Source organism: Antechinus flavipes, chromosome 5 (genome assembly GCF_016432865.1).
Source record: "Antechinus flavipes isolate AdamAnt ecotype Samford, QLD, Australia chromosome 5, AdamAnt_v2, whole genome shotgun sequence".
Lineage (NCBI taxonomy): Eukaryota > Metazoa > Chordata > Mammalia > Dasyuromorphia > Dasyuridae > Antechinus > Antechinus flavipes.
In genome coordinates this window covers 63,828,288-63,845,115 of record NC_067402.1, presented here as the reverse complement: position 1 = coordinate 63,845,115, position 16,828 = coordinate 63,828,288, and the positions used below count along the sequence as shown (strand labels likewise).

Here is a 16,828-nt window from a genome sequence, read left to right as displayed (position 1 = left end):
TCTAAGAATACGGTACATGATGGGAGTCTTATCTCCTGTTTGGAAACATGGAAAGGATAGTGTTCATCATTCATTCATTGTCAGCCTGTTAATAAACATGTATTAAATGCCTATTCTGTGTCAGGCACTGTGCTAAGTGCTGTTCCTGTCTTCAGAGGAGGAGAAGACAACTCAAAAAAGGGAGCTGAAAATAAGTGAGGAGGGTATTGGGAGGAGGGCAGCCAGGTGGGACATGAAGAGATGGCGGGTCTGGGTACTCTCTTAGAAGTGCAGAGTATTGAGAGTACTGATGAGATAACTAACTAATTCAGTTCCTCTTGATCAGGTTCCTGAGAGGCATTTACTCAATGAGCATTTGTTTAGTGCTGACAGTGTTTTCAAGAAACTGTGCTTAGGATACAAAGACTGAAAAAGAACCCAAATAAAACAAAAACCAAAACCAGTTCCTGCCCTCGGGTTTATATTCTATTTTGAGGAAATTATAGGTACACATATTAATAAATACAAAATAAATACTAGGTAATTTTGAGGGAAAAGCCCATAGCACTCGGGGTGGGGAAATTAGGATAGGTTTCAAGTAGAAAGTAGCACGTTATCTGCTTTTATACTTTTTATGAGGCAACTAACTGGCAATATAGATAGAGTGCTAGATATGGGCTCAAGAAGAATAGAGTACCAAGCCCACATCAGTTACTTACTATCTGTGTGACCCTAGGCAAGTCACTTTAATCTGTCTGCCTCAGTTTCCTCATCTGTAAAATAATCTGGAGAAGGAAATGTCAAATCTCTCCAATACCTTTTCCAAGAAAACCCCAAATTGGGTCATGAAGAGTCAGACAAGACTTAAATGACTGAATAACAACAAATCATCAGGGATTCTAAGACAGACATAAGGACAGAGTTTATTCTAGGTATGGGACATAGAGCATGGAGACAGAAGATGGAAATATGTATATGTATGTGTATGTGTACATACATATATATATATATATATAATAAGTATGTGTGTGTATGTTACATGTGTGTATGAATGTGTGAGTGTACCTAGATACAGGATACCAAATAAGAATTTGGTTGAATCATAGCGTGGGTGATGAGAAGGAATATGTAATTAGCTTGGAAAGATCAGCTGCCTTCAAAAGCGAAAAAATATTTTAGCTTGGCATGGGAATTATTTTAATGTAGACTTTGTCATGTATTCTTAAATGAGCTTTTGCTTATAACATTTCCCCCATTTAGATTGGTTCATTAAAAATCTTGAAGGAAATTAGCCATAATCCTCAGATCAGACGTACTATTGTTGACCTTGGAGGTTTACCAATTATGGTGGATATACTTGATTCTCCAGATAAAAATCTGAAATGTTTGGCAGCTGAAACAATAGCAAATGTTGCCAAGTTCAAAAGAGCCCGGAGGACAGTGAGACAAAATGGTGGCATCAAGAAATTGGTAAGAAGCATAAATATTATGATGAATGGACTAAATGCTGCTGAGGTGTGAAATTAAAACAATTAATTTCAGTTCTTTGAAGTAATATTTTATTAGTTAAGGTCTAATTTAGCTTGAAAATGAATTCTCCTTCTAAAAGTTCTAATTTACTCTTGGGGTCTAATTTTATCACCTCTCAGGGTATAGCTCTCTCTGTGTGTGGTTTTAAAAGATTCTTTCCATTAAAATCATATTTCCTTAATATGATCTTTCCCCAAGTATTTACATTAACAACATTGGTACTTGGCATCCTTTGCTCTACTAGCACCTAAGTAACTTCTACTCTTTAAAAGCAATATAGAAATGTTCACTACTCATTAATTCATTCCATCATCGTCCTAAATATGAACCAAAATCACTTTAAGCAATATTGTGGTTTTAACGAATAAACATGTGTTAAACTGGATTTGAGACAACTACGTGATACAGTGGACAGAGTATAAGTCCTGGAGTCAGGAAGATTTATCTTCCAGAATTTAAATCTGACCTTGTGTGACCCAGGACAAGTCACTTAACCCAATTTGCCCCATTTTCTCATCTGTAAAATGAGCTGGAGAAGAAAACGGCAAATCGCTCCAGTAATTTTGTCAAGCAAACCCCAAATGGGATCACAAAGTTGGACATGAGTGAAAAATGACCAAAATAACAACAATCTGGACAAAGAAACATAGCAGAAATCCCATTAGTTCTCAAACTTTTGGTCCTGGCCAAATTTTTCCTTCTCAGTAAACCTTCAGTTGAACCCTTTTTGGGTAGGACATACAAAATCTTTGGGATGGAGAGCTCTATTATTGTAGATCAGTATCTTCCCGCTTATAGAGAGCTGACGAGGGCAGTGAAAAGTAAAATGGCTTGCCCAAAGTTACATAGTTAGTAAGTTTCTGAGCCTGGGTTTGGATTCCTGTCTTCCTAACTCTAGGCTCAATAGTCTGTTCATCTAGCTATCTGTTTGCACAGGATTGATATGATTGGGTCTAGTGAAATTAAAAACAAATCATCTTATGAAATATAAGAAATGGGCAACAGGGACTAGACTTGTAATTTCATTGCTATACAAAACTCTCTATGAAAGCTGGTCAGCGCCCCTCTCTGAAAATTCTAGTTTTATTGAGATCAAGTGAGTTACCCAGGGTCTCACAGCCAGGCTCAAAAGGTGAGACTTATATTCCACTATGACATGTTGTTTTTCATGCTTTTCACAGAAAAAAAAAGATGATTAAAAGAAAAAAAAAGATTGGGGACATATTTATAGGAAACATGACATATGAAATAAAAATATATTTGTTTACAATGACCAGGGGTACCTCTATTAAGAGCAATGAAATTTAATCCTGGAAAGATTGTAGAGAAATAAGTGTATAAATTAATTGTTGAAAGAATTTTAAACAACCTTTTTGGAAAAAAATTCAATGAAAGTTTTCCCCCCCAAAATCATACTCTTTGATCGATAATTCAATCATTGGCCATATGCACTGAGAGTTTTATCAAGAATTTTAAAAGAACTATCTTTTCAAGAATTTTTAAAAACATAATTATATGTATTTGCAGAAAACTGGAAGCAACTGCATTTTCAAGCCTTAGGGGAAGAATAGTAGAATGGAATATCATAATTTCATTCATACTGACAAATATGGGGAATAGATTAAGAAATCTAAAAGATTTTTGTAAAATAATATAAAATAAAAAAAGATCAAAATGAATAAACCCTATGATTATATGAAGTGGGTGAAAATGGACAAACAAAAAATTGTGATAAAGATTAGAACAGTAATTGAACTGTTGTTATTATGGTACTTAAATATTGAATTAATTAAAATGTGTGGAATTGTTAGGCAAGATCAGTTAGAAATTAAGCTTTAATAAAATATTTTTAAAAATACTTTATAAATAATTTTTGCTACTTTTACTACAAAATTTACTAATTAAAATAGTTTATCAATATAAAATTTAATTTATAGATCTTTCACTCAGAATTCTCTTTCATTCTTTTATTCCAACTTATTTTCAACTTCTCATTTAATGTGAAGGATCTGATGTTTATTATCAAATATGTTTTGTAATTGACCTAGAGATAGTTCACTTGAGCAAGACATATCTAACAAACTCAACAGGGACAGAAGAGACAAGTTTAAAGAAAATATTCCCTTCAGATCCCTTTGTCTCACCAGACATCAAAACTGCTGTTCAGATACAGAGCTGGTATGCCAGATAAGTTTGGTGATCTGAGGTAGCTGCCTAGGTGAAAGGGACATCCAGAAATGGATGGGGCTGTAATACCTGATGTGAACAAGTAGCTATTGTTCCCAGTGGCTCTGCACTAATCTTCTCATCAACATTAGCTGAAAGATTCAAATTATCAGCAGAGTCAGAACAGGTGCAAACATGCTGAGCCAAAACTGTGCCTTCCTGTTCCCTTGCACGGCATCAGCACCTATGGTGCTGACAAATGTTATTTACTCATCATTGACATCACCTCTTTCCACATAATTTTTCCCTTGAGGAAAACTGGTGTCTCAGAAATCTCTGCATTGCTCTTAACTAACATAAGTTTCTAGAACCAAAGATATCTCATAAATATTCTGATTATATTTGAAAGAATTGCATAAAGGACATAGGATCTTAATGGAATGGAACTCCTTCTGGGGAGAGAATATTCATACCTCCCATAATTTAGTGTTTTGTTTTTACTAGCAGCTATTTAGCACATTATAAATTCTTAAATGTACTTATGGCGGTGAGATTCGTAACTACTGAATTATAGTTGTAGAAATATAAAGCAATCATTTGATTCAGAATCAGAATTCTGAAGGACATTGTGTGATTGTGTGCAAGTCATGATTTCTTTATCCATAAAATGGAGATGGGCAGTTTTTGTACTACTGAACTGCAGGGATGGTTATTATCAGATACAGAAAAACAATAATAATAAAAATACTCCTTTCAGGTTGAGTTGCTGGACTACGCTCAGAGTAAGACAGATCTTGGTCATCACCCTAACATGTATGAGATCAAGGACGTAGAAGTGGCCCGATGTGGGGCTTTGGCACTGTGGAGCTGCAGTAAGAGCCACTCAAACAAAGAAGCCATTCGAAAAGCTGGGGGCATCCCTCGGTTGGCTCGATTGCTGAAATCTCCACATCAGAACATGCTAATCCCTGTCGTGGGGACTCTGCAAGAATGTGCATCAGAGGTACTCTGAACCAAATTGGTCCATCATATAAATTGGTCACTCTATTATAGAGTGAAGGAAATGCAAGGTTCTTTGAGCTTTAAAAATACATTACAGTGATTCTGGAATGGTTTCTGGATAGATGTCTGTGGTTCATATTCAAGATAATTATGGAACATATCCTAATTTTTTTGTTTTTTAGACCATTGTAGGATATACTGTATCAAGTAAGTGGAATTCTCTTGGAGGATGTCAGGCTAGAATGTTATGAGTAAAGACCAGAGTTGCAACCAGGGCTTTGGACCAGGTACTGGTACAAAATTTATGTGGAGTCTTTTGGGAAATCCACGCCCTGAATCAATTCTTTAGAGAAGCATCCATGGATTAATTCATAGATGAGTGATGATAAACTCCTGAGACTACCTGCCTCCACACATGGTTTATAACTCTTCTTCCAACATGTCAGTATGTATCATCCCAGGACCCTTGATTCAGGAACAGTCACACACAGCATAAAAAGCACCTACTTAGTAAGACTTGTTAGTTATTTATGATTTTCTTACCCCATTTTCTGGAAAGTGTCTGGTCTTTCTCTTCCCTCAGCTCAGGATATCTTTTTTGCCTTTTACACTGAGTGAAAGCATTTCTCGTTATAGCACTGATATAAAACAACAGTAGGAAACCTTTATTATACTGTTCTAGGGGAAATTATTAGCACTTTCTTATTATTTTATATTGGATTTTAGCTTCTAAGTAATGTTTTGGGTTGTAATGGTTGGGCATAGTTTAGTCCCTAATATATCTTAGTCCATATAAAAATGAGCTGTATTAAAATAAGATGTTTCCAAATTAATTAATCTTACTGATAAGCCCTCAAACCCCAGATGGACTTTATGAAATTTATATATTGCTCAATTTGAAAGTGAACTTTCCATTATAAGGATTGGGTTTTAATTCATGAAGTAGTTTTTTTTTTAATTTTTACAAATTTCTAAAAAACTTTTGTTTTGTTACCACAGCTACATGAAACTAAAATTGGGCAATCTGCATAATGGTTTCTTATCAAATTATCTGTTTTCATAAGAGAAAACTGTCATTGAGATAAGAGAACTGGAATAAAAGTATATGGTAAGGGAATACAGTGGGACTTTTTAACCATACTCTTCTAACATGGAAGAAGATTAAAAATGTTGGTTCAGCTCAAGGTCAATAGATCTTCCTAGTAGAGAGATTTTCCTTAACTTCCTCACCTCCTAGGATCTGGCCTGACAAAATACAATGAGTGCCCATGACAAATATTTTACTTAAAAAAAATCAGGATACATTTTTGAAGGGAAGTCTCTTTCTAAAAATTTATAGATATAGTAGCTAAATTCTGATGTGGTAAAAATTTGTTTGACTTTTTAATTACTATATACAAATGCATAAATTATGTGTATTTATAATAGAATAGATACAATTGTATTTTTACTTCCATTTTTAGGAACATTATCGTGCAGCCATCAAAGCAGAGCGGATAATTGAAAGTCTGGTGAAAAATCTGAGTAGTGAAAATGAGGTGCTTCAGGAACATTGTGCCATGGCCATCTATCAGGTATGACCAATGACCTTCTCGGATGGCTGGATTCATAGATTCAAAGCTGGAACAGATATTATTGTCAACCAATTTCAACTTGTGTTTTAAAGAATCATCATCACAACAATCCCTGATGGGTGGTTGGTCATCCAACTTTTGGGGGAAACTGTCCAAAGGAGAACCACTTCTCTCAGGCAGCCTATTCCACCCTTTGGGGAAGCTCCAATTATTAGGAATTGACCATCCACCTAATTTCAACCTTTTCTAACTTTCACCCATCACTATATGTTCTGCCCTCAGGAGCTCAAAAGGAAAAGGTAGTCCCTCTGATGAATCCTAAAGACTCCCATCCAGGAGCCCCTAAATCAGAGCCCCTATGTGGGGCACTAAATAGAGCATTTTGATATACTATAGTCTTGCAAGCTATTTTCATGTACTCTGGCTCCACATCTGCTGACTATTCCTTTTTATTACATACCTCATTCTTGAAAGTAAATGTAGATCCACCATGTCTGTCAGCTGCTCTCCAGAAATCCCCCTTAAAAGCTCTTCCATCCTTTAGCTACTTTGCTAGACCTCAGTTAGACCTTTCTCTGAGTTCTTACTTTTGCATCAGTAAAGTCTTGTGATCACAAGAGAATTTCCATCAACTCTTTCAAGCCACCTCTGAACCATTTGGAGAGCACATCATTTTCTCACTGAAATCCGGGAACTTTTTGTATATCTGATTCTCTTGGATACACTCAAGGTAAGGTTTTTTCCCTTGAGTTGTCCCTATCTTTTCTCTGTTGCTATGTAGAATCCTCTGGGCTCTCAAGAGAGGGACACTTGGCTGGAGAAACAGAAAACATCTAGACAGCTTGCTTACTTCCAGCATAGGTTTGAGAATTTCCCAGCTGCAGGCAGCTGTGCACAAACCCAAAACCCATTAGACAAGGACATCTAAGGACTGGTTAGGGAGGATCCTCTTTTACCAAAGGTCAGGAACAATCTACACCAAGGAATTCACCCTGGAGTACCTGTTAGGACACTGAAACAAATTTTGTCAAGGGCAATTCAAGAAAAAAATGCCTTATATTTTTTGGTAATATTGCTTGGTCCCAAAATGATCTAGAATACCAGGAAAGGTAGCCTCAGAAAGGCTTTCTAAATTGTAATAACCTTATTTCAATTGGACTTATTTTGTAGAAAGGAAGGAAAATGAGGGAAGCCTTTTACATTCAGGCCTTCATAGCTCTTTCTCAGAATTCCTTCATGATTCCTGCAAAATGCTTTTAGCTATTGTTTCTTTTCAGCCTACTGAAAGGAAGAAACCCTTAAAACCCGAAGACCCCAAATGTGACATTGCCTGACTTCAGTACACCTTGAAAGGATCAGGATAGGTCTCTCAATTAAGTATTTTAACTATCAGTTAGTCTGTGTTTGTGTTTGCAGAATGTCTGTCATGTTTGTGCAATAAGCAAGATTCTGTTCCTTTGAAAGATTTTAGATGCAGTCAGAAATAAAAACTTACACAATTAGAAGATTTATTAACCTCCCTAAGTCCCCACCTTCAGAAAAGGAAAAGCTTGGCTTTTTTTCTGTGATCCTGAAATTGGCCAAGCTGAAGCCATAGAGATAAAGTTAGATAATTAAAGTGATAGGGCTGCTGAAAAACCTTAGTAGATGCTGGAAAGTTTTAAAATTAATCATTAAAAAGTTTAGTAATTGGTCATTTTAAGATTATAGGAAAGAACTCCTGAGATTTTTTTTCGGGGGGGAGGGATAATTCCAGGAATCCATCCCCTTCTGACACATCTTGGTAAGTTTTGAGGTATCACTCTGTAGAATTAATTTTAAGGAAAAATAAGGATTAAATCTTATTAAAAGTTTTAAAAGATTTTAAAAACAATTTGACAATTTTAATAGTTTTGTTTTAGGGATGTGAAGGAAAGAAAGTTTCTTTTTCTTTGGCCACTTCCCCTTCTTTGACTGCAGGAGGGAAGAGTGCATGAAAGAGAGAGAGAGATAGATAGATAGAGAGAGAGAGAGAGAGAGAGAGAGAGAGAGAGAGAGAGAGAGAAGGAGAAAATATATATGCAGTTCAATGAATATTATTTGAGATGTGATGGTAAAAGTATGTAGAAAAAAGTTCTGGATCAGAATAAGAAAGAAACAAGAATTCTTCAGATTAGAAAGGAATGCAAGAAAGTTTAAGCATGAAGGAATGAGAGGGGCAGGAAGGAACAAGGAAACTGTAATCTGTTTATACTGACACTGAGAATAGAGGATTTGAGAATTGAGGAACTTCTGAAAACAGAAAAGCAGTTTGCTTTGAGATATTTAACCCTTTCCTGGATCACAAAAAGAGAAAAGGCTTGTGTGAATTAGGAAATAACTAAAAAATAATTGGAACTAATTGGAACATCTAGTCTCACGAACCAAAACTAATTTAAATTTTAAAACAATTTTTAAATTGTTGGGTATGTTAAAATTAGGAACTTGATTGTAAATTATATGAAACTTCAACCCCTTTTTTGTGATACATCATGTATTATCTGAATTTGAATGGCTTTGTTTACTCTCTTAATACCAAAGGGAAATTCATTGAAGGGAACAGGATGAGGAAACTCAAATCCTTTTACTAGTTGGGATCACTACTGAGTGATGAGATTCATTAAATATTAATTAATAAATAATGGGTTATTTCTGAGATTGTAAGACTGAGATTTGGACTGTGTGTTTGGAAAGGAGGGGATGAGGTAAAAACTTTCTGTAGATTGGCTTTACTTTTTAGAGCAGTTCACTTAAGGTGAATCCTTATGGCTCAGTTTTCCAATTGTGTGTCTTTGAATAGGAATGTTTCCCACCTGATTATTTCTGAGTCTGGCTAGGAGGTGGAATTGTTACTGCATGGCTGGTCATCAACTGTGATTCTCATCTGAAGTGGAATCGAATTAAGGATGCTTTATCCTGCCATATATATGCCATTAGGCTAAAAAGCTTGCAGTTTGAAGCTTTTATAATACTGCCCGTATTTTCCTCTTTTAGCAGATTTGTATAATCAGAGCAAATTATCAGTAGAAGACACAAACCCAATCAAGTATGTAAGATCTTACTGTTTTCAGTCTGAAAATGTGTCGTCATTTGGTAAACGAGTATTTGTTCTAGTCATCTGCCTGTTACTAGGTGTATATATCTGTATGGAATAAAGTCCTTAAATGTGACAACATACAACTATTTGTGGGACCCAATTTTTATTCTTTTGAATATTGAAACTAAATCTGAAACACCTTCAGGAAGATGGAGAAAATGAATCAGATTCTCTCCAGGTTCTTCCATCTTTCTTAAACCATTTTCTTTGCCTTTTTAACCACATACTCCAAGGATAAGGGCTCTGCTTTTAGTGCTCTCTTTCCAGCTCTCCCAATCCTACCCTGTGGGCTCCCACCAGGGAGGGAATAACTCTTTGCACAGGCTGGGGAAAAGCTTGACTTCAGTACCATCTGTGCCTCTGAGAGACATCTCTTTCTCTAAAAAGTGAGCCTTCACTTTCATTTTGATATTTCTGAATAAATTGTGAGAAATTTATCTCTAATTAGAGACCCCCTCAACCAACCATCCTCTGTATCCAATGCCCAACTTCTTACCCTAGAAAAGGCTGGGTAGATATGGGACTTCATGAAAATCTCATCTCTCTAAATTCTTTCTCCAGTAGGGCTCTTGGCTACCATGTCTATTGACTCCCATTACTAAATTCTTTCTTCAATTTCCTCTCACAAAGCTCAGATTAAGTTTCTCCCTGTGTCTACTGCTGACATAATCTTTTTATTGGACAAGATGGGACAGACTTTTCATGTGCAACACCTGTAGGCATATATGGTTCTTAATTCTCATCTCCTCCCTCATAGACAGCTAACCTTGAGGTATCTCCTAATAGGGACAGATCTACCCCCTTCTCCAGCAAGAAGCAGTTTCAGAAGATTTGCGACCATTGTCCCTATTCTCCTGGCCTTCTCCCCCTGCCAGAAGAAAAGGGAGAAGATGATGGAACCCAGAGGCCAGAGCTCCTATATAAATTGACTATTGGCTACCATCCAAAAATCCCTGTTAAAATTTCCACCCCTCTTGGCTATTTTGCTAAACTTCAGTGAGATCTTCCTTTGAGTCTAGCCTGTTATATTTTTGCATCAGTAAAGTCTTGTGATCCCAACAAGACCTCTTTGAATTCTTTCAAGTCACCTCCAAACTATAACACGTAACCTCTTCAATATGAGAGACCAGTTCAAATATTGAAGCATAGTTAGTATGCTCTTGACTCTCAGGTTAAATTTAACTTTAAATAGATTCTTTAAACAGATAAAAGTACACCAATGTAATTATCCACTAACCTATTTAAAGTGATTGATATTTATATTTCTAAGAAGTGTTTTCTGTTGGACATATAAAATACTATATTGATTTAATTTTAAAATATAAAATTATGTATTTACATATACATGTGTGTATATATATGTATGTATGTATGTGTATGTATATATATATATATATATTTGCTGAGGCAGTTGGGGTTAAGTGACTTGCCCAGGGTCACAAAGTGTTAAGTGTCTGAGGCCAGATTTGAACTCAGGTCCTCCTGATTTCAGGGTTGGTGCTCTATTCATTGTGCCACAGGAATATAAATATCCCTGTATTTGTATAATTTGTAGAATGAAGATTATTTTAAATTCAATAAATGAAAGGAATTATTGGGAACATGATAAATATAGTAAAATTTGTAACAGTAAATTTTGTTTAGTAAAACTTGTGATTTTATCAATATGGGGAGTTCCCAGTGAGGAAACTATTATTATCACTGTTCTGTGACTTAAAATCTTAGAGAGTTTCCTGAATTGCTAAAATATTTTATTTTATTATAAATAAGTGCTATAGAATCCTCAGATAGCTTAGTATACATTTTTACTTTATTAAACTCTCTCTTTTTCTTTTTTCTTCCTTTCTCTCCCCTTCTTCCCCCTTCCCTCCCCCCTTTCTCTTTTTTGTTTTTGCCCCTGTTAAAACTTTATTTTACACAATAGCTTTGGAAATACATTCTAATGAGGATAAATGAATATACATGTATATTACTTTTTTGTTTGCTCCCTTATTTTATTCTTTTATTTAAAAAAATGATTTTTTTTTTGTCAGACAGGGGAAAGGTCATAGAAAGTAAACATTCTCTTTGAAACTTTAATGAGTTACTTCCCATCTAATCAGATCAGGTTTCTTAGAAGAAGTGATCCTTGACATAAATATTGAATAAGTAACTAAGGGTGGGAAATAAAATGTTATCTAAGCCCAAAAGGAGGCATTGGAGAAGGTATCTAAAGAAGTAAGAGAGAGAGGAAATAAAATATCCTTGAAATCTGTTATGTGCCCAGGTCAATGACAGTGATTCTTAGATGCAAAGATTGGTAGTTTTGTTTAATTTATAATAATTTGTTTAATTTTAATTTATAATATTATAATCTAATTATATTAGTGGCATTTATATAATAGACTATAATTTGGAATCCATTTAATACTTGCAAAAATATACTTTCTGAAAGGAATCTCAGATGCTATTCATTCCAACCCCTAAAACATTTGATTGATAAGGTGTTTACAAATAAATGGAGAAAAAAGATGAAAGTCTGTAATTGGAACTAACAAGCTGCATCCTACCATAACTGAGAGACTGTGGTATATTTGACCACATCATTGAATTTTACTAGCTAGGCTTTCATAAGCTCCCACAAGAATTAATCTTTTATCCTCAAAGTTTATAGGACAAACAGAGGGGACCTGTGAGGTCCTCCAATTCAACACTAATTAATCCTTAGGTTTTAATAATATAATAATAAATACTTAGGATTTAAAGTTGGAAAAGAATCTTCTAGTCCAAGACCCTTATTTATAGCTAAAAGAATTGGGACATGAAATGACTTCTTCAAAATCATACTGGGCTAAGATTTGAACCCAAATCCTTCTGCCTCCATATACAGTTCTTTTTCCATTGCAACTTACTATCATGATGTACAAAAGCTGTGACCAGCCTGTTGATGGGTGGACTGCTGTGTGTACAGGGGGCAGTGGTAAGACTGGCCTAGTATAGAACTGGATTCTGATGTGAATTGACACGGGAGGAGAAAGTATGAGATATACCCAGGGTTTATTAAGTGGAGAAGTTGTAGATCTGAAAGAATCATAGGATCCCAAAGAATTTGAGCTGGAAAAGACCTTGCATGTCATTAAATCTTTTTTTTTTTAATAGTTGAGGAACTTGGGATCCAGAAAGGTTATGTGCCTTGCCTAAAGTCACATATCTGATAGAATTTGAACTGAGGTCTTTGTGACTCCAGCTTCCCAGCTGACTTAGAGATTTTAAAACTCCATGTACTATGGTTATGATTCAGATGATCACTTCACTGCAGACAAGACTAGAACTCTATTTTCAGAGTCCCCAGGGGAAAAAATAATTGAAAATTTTATAACTACTAGAGTTACTTTTTCAACCAATCAGGAATGGCAATGGATTATATAATTTGTCGATATCTAATAGGTGCTTTTTCCCTTGATATTTTGTCTAGTGTGCTGAAGATGAGGAAACTCGAGACCTAGTTAGACAGCATGGTGGTCTCAAGCCACTCGCATCTCTGCTTAATAATACAGACAATAAAAAGCGGCTAGCAGCAGTTACAGGAGCCATATGGAAATGCGCCATCAGCAAGGAGAATGTAACAAAGTAAGGATGCAGCATTTAAATGTCATAGAGATTGACATGTATTTTCTTAATCTAATAGAAATAAATCTCAAGTCACTGTCTACCTGCCTAGCCAGTCAGTTTGGGTTAATCTGCTAGTAAATGGAGTTCTTGCTCTGTGGGAACCCAGCCTGATGATGAGAACTGTTCCTCCTCTGGAGCTAAGATAACCACTGGTGTAAGATGACTGGATAAATAAGCTGCTTGACTCTGTAGGCGGGCAAACTTTTGAATTCAGAAATGCCTCAATTTTACCTGATAAAGATTTAGAACCTGGATAATTTTAGGGAGGAAGCATGGAAAATGGAGATTCAGAAGTTGTAGAAAAGCCAAAACATTCCTTAATTCTTATTGATCCAATCAACCCATAAAAATATTATTCTCAAATATGTATTTGCAAATATGTTTAGTAAGTTAAAATTAAATGTAAAGTTTAAGAGACATTACTTTTGCCTTATGATTATTTTTTTAACCTCTATGTTTTATCTACTATTAGGTCCACTCTTTAGGTCTATTTAGGTAGACTCTTTAGGTCTATCCTTAAGTGACTGATAACAGCTGGAGATTGATTTTCCAATTTCAAAGTACAACAAATGTAGCATATTTATTTTTCGTAAATCATATTTAGAAACATACTAGCTATCATGATGACAAAGATAATGGAATAGTTTTTAAAAGGAGGATTTTTCTCTATCCATAGTGTAATTTCCTTGAATGGGAAATTCTCATTTCCTATCAGCATTTTCTTCTTCTTCACAGTCTATTGTGTTCCTTGTATTGTTGCCATATTGCTGGGGTGTTGGTATTTTAAAGATGGGCCTTTGCTTTCAGGGGAAGTTTGGGGGTCATTAAAGGAGCTTTGCAATTTCCTGAAGGTAATCCATCCAGCACTGCCTGTTCAATTCTGTACCAAAGCTGTTTTCCATCTAGACCAGGAATTCTTAAACATTTTTGTGTTGTGGATGCCTTTGACAATCCAGTAAAGCCTATGGATTTCTTCTTAAAATAGCATTTTTTTAAATACATAAAATAGAATCTATTGGATTAGGGAGGAACTAATTATTTAAAATAGTAATATCAACAATTTTTTAAAGTTCGCAGTTGACTAAGTTAAATCTCTGATCATAGTGTTAAACCTATTAGTGCATATGAATATGTATGTACATATATACACACATATAGTGTATCTTAGTGTGTCTATGTATATGTATTGTATAATATACACACACATATATACTAATAATCAACCTCTATAAAAACTTTCATCCAAATGTGTTATAATTTGTACAATAAATAAACAATTCTCAAGTTTGATTTCTCTCTAAGGTGTTTTTAGCCTCTATATAAAGAGGACATCTTATAAATTTAACTGAAATATCCTTGTATTGTACTGAAATAAAGTGACCAGAGAGAGAAGAGAATAAGCACTTATTATGCACCTATTGTGTTCCAGGCATTTTACCAATATCATCCCATTCAATCTTCACAACAGCCCTGAGAGGTGTTTGTTGTTGTTTGGTTATTGTATTCAGCTCTTCATGGCCCCATTAGGGTTTTTTGGGGACAGAGATAGTGAAATGTTGTTATTTCCTTCTCTATCTCATTTTATAGATGAGAAAACAAACAAGATTATGTGACTTGCTTAAGGAGACACAATAAGAGGGGTCTTCCTGACTTCAGATCCAGCACCCTATTCACTGTGCCACCTGGGAAGGAGGCATTTTTATTATCCTCGTTTTACAATTGAGGAAACAGATGGACAGAAATTAAGTGACTTCTCTAACTAGTAAGATCTAAGACCAGATTTGGACTCCTGTTTTCCTGATTCTAGGTTCAAACTTCTATCTTCTGCACCACTTAATTCACATATTGAGATGTCTATTAGTAATTATTCTGTTTCTAAGCTCTTTTGAGATGAATATTGAATCTGAACCAATAGAATATAGTAAATGTCAGATTTAATATATATGATGATAAGGAGCTTGAGTCCATGCCTGAATTTCATTAAACATTTTTTTAAATGTTTAGTCGACCTAAGAATTTAAAATAAAATTCTTCTAAAATTGAAAAAAAAACTTAAAACAATACTACAGAAATATTTTGATGTTCTTTCTTATCATTTAGGTTTCGAGAATTCAAAACTATTGAAACCTTGGTAGGACTTCTGACTAATCAGCCTGAAGAAGTACTTGTGAATGTGGTTGGAGCCCTAGGAGAATGTTGTCAAGAACCAGAGAATCGAGCTATTATCCGGAAATGTGGTGGGATCCAGCCACTTGTTAATTTGCTTGTGGGAACAAACCAGGCTCTTCTTGTAAATGTTACAAAAGCAGTTGGTGCATGTGCAGCAGAACCAGAAAGCATGACGTGAGTGGTAACCTTGGGAATTTGATCTATAGTAGATGAGTAGCAATATGATGTAGTCAACGGAGAGCTGCTCTTAGAGTCGGGGACCTGAGCACAAGCTCAGCCTCTGACTTGTATTGGCTATGTAGCAATGGGGAAGTCACCTAATCTCTTGAAGCTTAAAAGTTGCAGACAATTTGCTGATAGCTATCAGAAGAGTTTCTGTGTAGAACCTTGAAATGACAAGCCCACACTAAAACAAAATAAGGTAAAATTAGAATATATTTGTATGATGATAGAATAGTAAGTTTATTTATAATCATATAAAATAATGAAAAGCTAAAATATATTCTAATATTCATAGGACATAGAGAATGGGCTATTTCAGAGTATAATGGCAAAAGGGGTCATGTTTGAGATTTTCTGGCTGCTATCTACATCAGAACCCCTCTTGACTTTGGGTTGGGTAGTTTGATAGGGTGATCAGGGATGTGCAATCATATCAGTGATAAGCACATTCTTTCTTGAAATTATCTCCAATATTTTTCTCAGTTGTGACACTACAGGAACCTCTGGTTGTGTTCTCATTCATTTTTCTTGGATGATAGAGAGGGAGACATTTATCTTCCTTGGGAAAAATCAGTTAGCTAGTCTTTCAGCTCTAGCTTCATGCTTTTTTTTTTCATAATTCAGACATAGATAATATTCATTTTTGAGAAGATAGAATTATACCTATTTGGGCCATGCTCTTGATGGAAAAGAGAAACACTTCACTGAGGAATTATCTCGAGCCTGAAGCAGAGTTCTAGTTCAATAGAATCAAACTCAAATAGAAATGGAATCCTGTGGATAAAAGCCATATTGACTTAGAAAACCACAAAACAACATAATCTCTGTTGTATTATATCTTTATTTATTTATTTTATTAATATAAATATTATAAAAATATTTATATATTTTATTTATTTATATAACATATGTATTATATATTTATATAAATATTATATTGATATATTATTATTTATATATAGTTATATATTTCTCAATTATATTTTAATCTGATTAAGGTAAAAAAATTCATGTCTTTGTTCTTTGTAATAGGTTGCTTCATTTTCTGGGAAAGTATAATGGGAATGGCTGAATATACATGGTGAGGTTGAAGTGACACAATGGGTATAAAGGCTGTATCAACTTTAAAATGCTAGATAAATGTCACTCATCCTGATTCTCTTTTGGGACATTGTTCTCCCTGACTAGCTCATGCACTCCCAAAGATGAGCCAAATAGGATAAAGGAAGCTCGACACTGGTTGGATGACTCCCACATCTCTATCTCCAGCCCCAACATCTGTCCAAGTGGCAGGTCAACATGTCCTTGACATCTCCACTTACATCTTCCACTTCACTTTCAGCTCTACAGTTCAACCATGTTTATCTTCATTTTCTTATAAACTATTCCTTCTTCTAATTTATTTCTAATCATGGCCTAC

General features: G+C 35.0%; 1 protein-coding gene across 1 annotated transcript in view; it reads left to right on the top strand.

Moving 5' to 3' along the window:
• The window catches only part of ODAD2 (outer dynein arm docking complex subunit 2), a 219,329-nt gene that overhangs the window by 90,572 nt on the left and 111,929 nt on the right, over positions 1–16,828 (top strand). Inside the window, exons 12-16 of the mRNA XM_052000267.1 lie at positions 1,240–1,449; positions 4,433–4,678; positions 6,141–6,251; positions 12,821–12,975; positions 15,118–15,360. Of these exons, the coding sequence (XP_051856227.1) occupies positions 1,240–1,449; positions 4,433–4,678; positions 6,141–6,251; positions 12,821–12,975; positions 15,118–15,360 (965 nt within the window). The remainder of the gene's footprint in view (positions 1–1,239; positions 1,450–4,432; positions 4,679–6,140; positions 6,252–12,820; positions 12,976–15,117; positions 15,361–16,828) is intronic.